The 9,393-nt window shown below is 40.5% G+C and overlaps 1 protein-coding gene across 1 annotated transcript; it reads right to left on the bottom strand.

The window, feature by feature from the left end:
* Window positions 1-610: 610 nt before the first annotated feature.
* On the bottom strand, window positions 611-7,742 carry LOC120043136 (E3 ubiquitin-protein ligase NEURL3-like). The gene is made up of 6 exons (XM_038987848.1): window positions 7,721-7,742; window positions 6,010-6,513; window positions 5,721-5,894; window positions 3,241-3,268; window positions 2,228-2,355; window positions 611-615 (listed from the first exon to the last, which is right to left on the bottom strand). Exons 1-6 carry the CDS (start codon window positions 7,740-7,742, stop codon window positions 611-613), a joined length of 861 nt encoding a protein of 286 aa, XP_038843776.1.
* Between the last annotated feature and the right edge of the window lie 1,651 nt (window positions 7,743-9,393).

Below are 9,393 nucleotides of genomic sequence, written 5' to 3'. Positions count from 1 at the left end.
ACTTGCCAAAACTATAGTTTGTTAACAATACATTTGTGAAGTGGTTAAAAACTAGTTTTAATGACTCCAACCTAAGTGTATGTAAACTTCCGACTTCATCTGTATGTCAGTCAAATCATCATGGCTGTAATGTCAAATCCAGCTTCACCAGGACAGGTTTAGTGAACCATGAGCCTGCAGGCAATATCTATCCAATCACTCAAGGCTATTTCTTTTTAGGGAGCATTGAGATGAAATTAATCTCTGCACAGCCACCACAATGTGGCTCCAATGTACCTTACCCATCTCTATTTACATCAAAACAATTATGTTTCTAGTAAGAATTGACTCTGAGCAAAATTAAAATAAACCGAAAAGTTTGATTGGGTTTCTGATAGGGGTTAGTATATGCAAATCACAGAAATTAACACAGGTATGATCTCTCTCATTTATCTTCTTACCTTTCCTTCAGTCTGTCAAGACACTGCTAGACCAGTTTAAAAGTCTGTACCAGAGAAGGTTCATTTTGACTGTTGGAAGAGGACTGAATTGCCTCTTTAGGGAAAAAAACATCAACAACATAATTTGAGTTCTAAAGCTATCTCACAGTACAATAAATATCTTCTCAGTGTTATCCTGGAAACACAATTGCCAGTTAAGATTGATTCTTGAGGCATTCTGTATTGAAAGAGGTGGTTTATAATCATTCTGGATTTCTGCCCCCTGCTGAATGTTGAATGTCCATCTTCCACATATACCTTCAGGGCTTTCTTATATCTCTCATGCAAATGTCTCACCTCTTATTCAAAGGAGTGATCACTTTAATGTTGATTTACATAATAACAGCATGATTTCTACTCAGATCATTCTATTTAAACTCGTCACCACTTACATAACAATGTGATATAACAGCCCAATATCTACAATAAATGCATAGTATGGTTACAGATAATTAAATTATGTAGTTTTATCATAATAAGATCTTACATACACACTTTGAGTAAAATAACTCCGGCAGCAAATGTGTAGAGGTTGCCCCCTACTGCACACAAATATAATACACCAATAAATACATTTGACAAGGTTGTCCCCTCTCAAGCACAAGTAAAGCACATCATGTGTCCCGGGTTTGGTCCGACAACAAGTAGCCTATGTGTTATCATTGTAAAATGTGTCTATTCTGTGGGGAGATGGTGGTGGTAGTAGTATGTTAGATTTCTCACAAGGTTAGAACCATGGCTGCTGTGTTGTAGCTCTGAGAGAAGGATCTGGGTCTTGGTAAGGCTTATCCAGTCCTGTGATGCCCCTCTCTGATCTTGAAGGCTTGAGTTTTGCAGAGAAAGGAACTCCATTACCATCACAGTCAATGGCACAGAGGATCAAACATTTACCCAGCTGCATGGATCTCAGAATGATACAGTACAGATTGCAATGTTACATTGACTTTGGACAGTTTGTAGGTTGACTATTAACTCTGTGTGAAAGCATCCGCTGGAAAAGCTCAACAAGTTGTTTTCAAAAAATACTTGTGACACAATAATTGCCGACTATATCATGGCACACCCTGAGAAGAAAGTAAATATTTTACTGGAGACCAATAGCAGAGTCATATTATTACACAATGAGAGTTCCACAGCTTTGACATGTGCGGAACATCTGCACTCTCAACAGGAGGGGTTGCTGGGCGGCCGTGTCTAAGGATTTTCTTGGGTATGCAGGGCCGCATCTGAACACACACATAGGCCACTGCCTGTTCAACACGCTATCACACACACATAGGCCACTGCCTGTTCACCCCGCTATCATCCAGAGGCAAAGGCAGGACAGGTGCATCACAGCTGGGACAGAGAGACTGAAAAACAGCTTCTATCTCAAAGCCATCAGACTGTTAACAGCCATCACTAGCACATTAGAGGCTGCTGCCTGTAGGCATAGACTAGAAATCACTGGCCACTTTAAGGAATGGAACACTAGTCACTTTAACAATGTTTACATATCTGGCATTATTTATCTCATATGTATATACTGTTTTCTATACTTCTACTGTATCTTAGTCACTTAATGTTTACATATCTTGCCTTACTCATCTCATATGTATATACTGTATTCTATACTGTTCTACTGTATCTCAGTCTGTTCCGCTTTGACATCGCTCGTCCATATATCTGTTCTTAAAGATAACCTGGCTCTCAGTATGTCCAAAAGGGTAAAATAACTTTTCTAGAAATTGTAACATGGAAATACTCACTTCTACAGTCTTCCTCCAGCACCTCCTGTATCAGGTGGACGGTGTTGGACTGGCGAGGGTCTGTGGGTGTTTCTCTCCTGCCCTGGATTCTCTGGTAGACCTCAGAGTCCAGAAGAAGATGCCTCTGCCTGGGGACATCACAACTATGACAAATAGCTAAGAGCGGAGAATAATTATACAATTATTACATTTGTCATACACTACATACAGATGTCTTCCCTTTAGTTAATAAAAATACAACTGTAAGAGTCACCTGTCCCTGCATGGGGCAGCATACAGAGTAGCCACATGGAGGCAGCAAACTACTTTAATCACAATATGTTGGCTATGACCTTAAAATCTATTTACTGTCCTGAGTCAGTCACCTCTTGTTGTTGTTGTTGTTGTTGTGGATATGATCAGTCTTCCTGACCACAGGAATCATGGAAGGCATGGTAGGTATGGAAGTCAAGGTAGGCAGAACGTTCTGTACAGGCGCTGTCCTGGAATATTGCTGTTTGCTGTAGTTCTCATTAGTCTCTCGACTGGCTTCTAAACCTTGCGTTACAACAATCTAGAGACAATATTAAATAATTCAAAACATATTGTTGAATGCTTTCTAAACTTCCTATAGCTGCTTCAATCTGTATTGAGTATAGTCATATATTTATATAAATTAATATCAGAAATATATATCAATAGATACAGTAAAGAGAAAATAAAATAACTAACCTGGTTTTGACAGACTAACTCCTGAAGAAGAGCTACACCTCTGGTCAGTCCAAAGACTGATTTAGGTCTGTTATGGAGGGACAGGGAGAAACCATTTGAACAGAACCCAATTTGAAATAGTCATGTGAAGTGAATATAAAACTCTTCTCTATTAGTGTGGTAGCCTACTTGCCTGAGAGGCTCCAACCAACCTACCTGTGTATGAGCAGTTTTAGCTGTGGTCTGGAGCTCTTGATGCTGTTCTGAGCCTGCACATGCAGCATCCCTGCAGTAGTCTCTCCATTATGACATCACCCACTCACCAGTCAGGGTCACCAGTCAAGGTCACCACTGTCATCAGGGCCACAGGTCAGAGGTCAGAGGTCACTGTGGCACTAATCCAGTGACCTGACAAATGCAGATACAGCAACAGAGGTGGTACGGCAGCTGAGCGCCCTTGTGAGATAGGAAGCCTCCACCCAAGAACATCTGTACATGAAGAGGTTGTAATGTATCTCCATCAGTAAGTAGACTTACTGGTGTACACTAGAGTAATATATAACATACTGTAGAGTTAAAACCTTACGCCTGTACTATTTTACAATAATGTAGACCTATGATATTACTTTTCCAATGTCTGTCTAATAAACTATTGTTATTATTGAACTGCTGCCAACTCCCACATGATTTACAAATGCTTTTGCTTATTGTTTATGGCACAATACTCAAAAGTACAAAACGAATGTAGTCTAAACAACATTAGAGACATGTCAAAGGAATAGACAACAATTATTTATTTGCCAAATATGAATAGTGCATTTAAATTCAACCGAAAATTAAACTCACCTGCATTGCCATGCCCAGACAAAAATGCTTGCAGACAGTTTAAGACAAATATAAAGAACCATGACCTGTATCCGGGTCTAATCCCTTAGTTGAGAGACTGCCCTGAGGCAATTAGGAAACTGATGACGTGCAGGATCACTTACAAAGCGTGATTATGCCGTATTCATGTACCAGTCGGAATTGGGATACTCGGAAATGTCCTACTTGTTGATTCGTTAAACACGGCACAAGTATAACTACAGTCAGTTAGCAAGTCGGACATTTCCAAGTTTCCTAGTTCTGACTAGCACATGAACGCGACAGGCTGCTACTCAGTCCCATGCGCGTCTCCAGTTTAGGTCTAAAGCATCGGGATGTGTGAATGAATGAAGCTAAAACAATCCAAAGGGGAAAATAAGATACCGTAATGGGAAAGGCCTATCTGTTAACACAAATATTTGTATTTGTTTTGAAATGAGCGAGTTACTTTCGTCGTCACTAATTGGCCCGAGAGGGGAGAATCATTCGTGGTGGACGACATGTTTACTGTTTCTTTGTAACATTTTGACAAGATGAAACTTGCTGTTTTTTCCAGACTATAGTAGGCTATGAATATAATGTCCTTAGGCCCATCGATAGTGACCTTGCTGATAGCTACTTTATTGAGGAAAAATGTACTTACTATGACTGTGATATGTTGTTGTCCCACCTAGCTATCTTAAGATGTAAATCGCTTTGGACAAGAGAGTAAAAATTCAAATAAAAAGAACGGTGTACCTTTGAGGATAAATGCACTTTTATTTACATGTGGATTTATATAGTGAAACTATTAACACATCTGTACATTGACAAAGTCTAGGTCTACAGTACATCAAGTAGTAGGCTAAAGCCTATTCATCTCACACAGCATAGCCTGGGCCTGTTATTTAAGTGATAGTGCCCTCGAAGCTGGTGTTTGGAGGATATATTGGCACGGGTGTTGTTAGGCCCGAGAAGAAGTCAAGGGCCTGCAAATGGTGGCAATATATCCTCCAAACACCGGCTTCGAGGGTATTATCACTTTTATACAAGGGGTTACCAACATATTCAAATGATTTACATATTTTAATTGAAAATATTATTTTTATGAATTTATTCATACTATTTCATCCTTCCACAACATATTGCCCCGAAACATATGGTCCCGACACAAACCTAGGGTTGCTACCCAAGCCGGCAGGTCATTCTTTCTATCGGTTCGTTGCCAGAGACATGACCCAGTCATTAAGTATTTTTGTTCAGTATCTATGGACGTGACCCAGTCGTTCTTTCTAAATGTTCTATTGCCATACTGGCTGGCAACGTTCTTATCCCTTTCTTGCTAGCTAGCCATATATGGCTAACTTAAGGTCAGGTCAAACAGTGCAGCCAGAATAACAACAAAGTAACTGCATTTGCATTTGTCTAAGGTGTTTTCTAGTGACATTTATTTGGCAGATCCATAACAATGAACTAATGATGTGCGATTTCACCTGGTATAGAAAATGTGCTTTCAATTTTTGTCAGTCAACTTTCTATCCACCTGTCCTCGCTATCTGAGCTGTCGCTATCTGATTGACAGGCGACACAGCGGGCAGATTCCGAACTCGGCGGTGACGCGCACTGCGCAGAAATGGCACAGGCAGCGGTGCCCGCAGGATAGGACCACAGAAGCTCTCAAGGATAGACACACAACGCAATCTTCATCCAAGTCCCGCTCTACAGTGTAGGATAGATAAACAGCAACAACAAAAAACATTATGATCACCAAGCCAAGACAGAAGTTGCAAAGAGAACTACATGGTAAATAGACAACAGTACCTTTTAAAGAACATGATCAACAGAAATCCATATTATTCTAAAATGTGAAATTAAACTGTATTGTAACAATATAAATTGTATTGCTTTTACAATCCCCAGCCTGAATGACTAGACTTTAATAATGCAGTTGGTTACTAACCTGCAGAGGAGTCCATCTGTGTGGTAATGATAGGGTCAGTGGGGAGGTTGTTGCCCTGAGAGGTGCAACAGGGATGACCCTTGTTCACACACATGCAGCTGTCCTCATAAGACACAGAGGGAGGAGGAGGGACAGGGCAGGACCTCCGCGTATTGCATCTTTTTTTTTTTGATCCTGAGGAATGGACGAATAATATAAAGAACAGATCAGTTAAGTAGTATTTTGATATAATCTGGAACAAAATAGATTTTTACATTTGATTAAACAAGAAATTTACCAAATGCCTCACCCAATAAGAGCACAGCTCTGGTCTGCCCGTAGACATCTATAATAGCCCAGAGGGGGCTTCTCACATCCACCCCCTTCAGGAGCAGGTACCTCACACGATTTTGCCCCTCGTACACCAGCACCCCTTTAGGGGTCACCCAGAAGCGGAGCTCTGCCCCTGGCATGTTGAGGCTGGAGGGCACGGGGGATGCCCAGTACCGGTCGGTGGTGGTGAGGTCAGGGATGGCCATGGCAGGGGGGAAGAGTGGCCCACAGGAGGAGGGGGGTATGGAGGTGAATCCCACCCGCAAAGCTCCATTCCAGTGCTGGTCACAAAGCTCCACCCGCAGATGTATCTTCTCCTGGACCCTGACTGGACGACTGCTGAAGGTCAGACCATTCTGGAAGGTCTCCCTGTTCCTCTCCACACGCCTACCTCCCAGACTCAGACACACCTGGGTCCCCAAAACCCCTATATGGAAGGACAGGGGCCCCAGACAGTGACGCCCATGTGTTGGACAAAATTCTAAAGAGAGGGAGGAAGATTATTTTTAATGGTGTTCTAATGGCAAGTCTACTTTCCTTCAGAAAACTTTAATGGTCTTGACTACACTTAAGCCACAATGTCCTTGAGTTTATGGTTTTATAGCAAAGATCTCACTGATCCTTTAGTTTCATTTTCTCTTGCTAAAGTCCAAATGTCATATTAATTATTAACGTATTTGGTAAAAGGTGTAAATTGGTCATCAAAAATTAAGGACCAAGGCACTCTTCACATAGTTCATTAAAATTGCTTTATTTGTATGGCATGTTTAATGGAAACAAAGATTACAAACGCAGACGCGTTTCGGCTGCATGGCCTTAGTCAGGGAGTACAAAGATCCTCTTTTGGACAGCATTTTCCAATCAACCCTGATTTGAGGGGGGGAGTAGTTACAGAAATCAGAGGACAACACCTAGTAAGCAATGCTATACATATCAAAAGTTAAATATACTGAACAAGACTATAAACGCAACATGTAAAATGTTGGTCCCATGTTTCATGAGCTGAAATAAAAGATCCCAGAAATGTTCCACACGCACAAAAAGCTTGTTTCTCTAAAATGTTGTGCACAAATGTGTTTACATCCCTGTTAGTGAGCATTTCTCCATTGCCAAGATAATCCATCCACCTGACAGGTGATGCATATCAAAAAGCTGATTAAACAGCACGATCAGTACACAGGTGCACGTTGTGCTGGGAACAATAAAAGGCCACTCTAAAATGTGCAGTTTTGTCACAAAACACAATGCCACAGATGTCTCAAGTGTTGAGGAAGTGTACAATTGGCATGCTGACTGCATGAATGTCCACCAGAGCTGTTACCATAAGTAATCCCTTACATGTTACTCCCCAACCTTGCTTGTTATTAATAGATTACCATTTCATTTTAGAATAGCAATTTTTGCAATGTTTTTACCAATAATGTGTATGCACCCTAGATGACAGACAGGGGGCTTTTGAAGCCACCGAGCAATTTAGTACTCCATTGTAAAAATAAAAAAAATTGGAAGCTATAAAAATGTATTTAATAATGTCTACACACGTTTTTGACAAATATATCCTATTATAGACACCTTAATGCTTATGTTTAAATAAAATTATATTTCATTTCTGTACATGTGTTATATCTGTCTACACATCTGTTGTTGAACACATCAGAATGTGAATAATATTAATATGTTATTCTTACCAATGCTCTTACTGTTCCCCATTCTCTTCAGGTTTGCCTGTCTTGAAGTGTGCTTATTATCTATGGAGTCTACAGACTGGACTGATACAGTAGCAGGGCAGCAGTGACGTTGGCTTGTGTTAGTGTGACAGGTGTATAGTTTTGTTTTGAGACAGAACAACCTCTTCAGTTTAAGGTTGGGGGAGTGGTATGAAAACACAGCCTCACCTACCCACTCTTCTCCGCTCAGCAAAATTACTTCGCAAAATGTATGCTGTTACTGTTTTATATTATTTATGCAATAAAGAAGAGGAGTTGTATCATGGATTGATGTTTATGAATACCACAACAATTGTATTTTCTTTTACAATTCTTGACATCATTTTTTCATTCACTAGTTTTATCTTAATGCATAAATTATTTAGATAAAATGGGGCGATACAGAATGTAAATGGAGCTGTGAATGGCCATTATGATGTGTTTACTGTGTTCTGTTCTCTGACCTGAGACCGAAGCAATACAGACAGAAAAGTTAAACACACCAGACCAACCTTCAGTGGCTATCAAATCTTGAACCCTGAGACAACCGTTCAACAGAATAAGTATCTGTTTTCAGATGAAAGAGCCAGGCTTGCTCCCACACTGAACATGACACAAAGCCAGGTGAAGGTATTGTACTGTAGATGGCATCAACACTTACAGAGTCATTAATGAATGATAATCAAACATCCACTGGGCACAGAAGTAATTTCAATGTCTAGTTTTGATTTACATTTAACGTGAATTCAAAGTGAAAAAATTATAGTTTCACCATGTCATTGGAAATTGTTTAAAATTTGGATAAAAAAAGTTGATGACTTTTTGCAAATCCAATCAGTTTCCACTTTGATTCAACAATCCTTACATATATTTTCAGGTTGAAATGACCTTGAAACAACGTTGATTCAACCTTTCAGTTTCGAATTCACTCAGCATGACTGTCTAACAAAAGCAACAGTGCCAATAGATAGATCCATAAAACATCAGCTGGCTTTAGTGATATAAAAGCATAAGTACTTCAGTTCAAGTAAATCTGTTTGCTGCATGGCCTAACATCATTTAGTCTATCACACTTACACTAATTTTAACCCCCAGAAATAGTTTCAGAGCAGGTTTCTTGCATTGCCCCTTGAGAAACTGTAGAAAAAAACAAAAACAAGAGGAGGAGGTTACTGGCTATACTGGCTGGGGGTGGGGACGTGCAGGCTGGCTGAGTGGTCTGGCCAATCTACTGGTCACTCTGTATACAAAACAAAGGGTCTTTGTGGTGGGTGGATGGGTTGGGCAACTCAGATTGCTCAGGCCATGCATTTTTTTCCAGTGTCATATGGATGCATTGGGATATGCGTCCGCATGGACATGTGTCTAGGCGGGTTGGCATGTGTATGCTTGTCCGTGCGAATGGTCACTCCCTATCCTAACCATGCTCAGTTCGCCACTGAGTATGTTGTTGACGAAACGTGTTTCACTAGCCTGAGTTATAATACTCTACACCGTCATTAATTTTCCACATCGTGAGTTGTATAAAAATTCCAATTAATTGTGTGATTGGTGTAGACTTACCTTCCCTGTGGGCTTCCGATGTGAGATCAAATCCGAAGGTACCTGCACCTTCATCCTCTGTTCTGTCTCCCTCTTTGGTGGCTTCTACCTCA

Source organism: Salvelinus namaycush, chromosome 3 (genome assembly GCF_016432855.1).
Source record: "Salvelinus namaycush isolate Seneca chromosome 3, SaNama_1.0, whole genome shotgun sequence".
NCBI lineage: Eukaryota > Metazoa > Chordata > Actinopteri > Salmoniformes > Salmonidae > Salvelinus > Salvelinus namaycush.
Note: the sequence above shows the minus strand (reverse complement) of the source record. Positions and strands in the feature narration are given on the sequence as shown.

Excerpts from the sequence above, each read along its gene's own strand:
- LOC120043136 (XM_038987848.1), bottom strand. The coding sequence starts at position 7,742 with ATGGGGAACAGTAAGAGCATTG. Across the intron at positions 5,895-6,009 it reads CAGAGCTGTGCTCTTATTGG|GATCAAAAAAAAAAAGATGC; the intron begins GTGAGGCATTTG and ends TCCATTCCTCAG. Across the intron at positions 3,269-5,720 it reads ACAGATGGACTCCTCTGCAG|TGGTGACCTTGACTGGTGAC; the intron begins GTTAGTAACCAA and ends CCCTGATGACAG.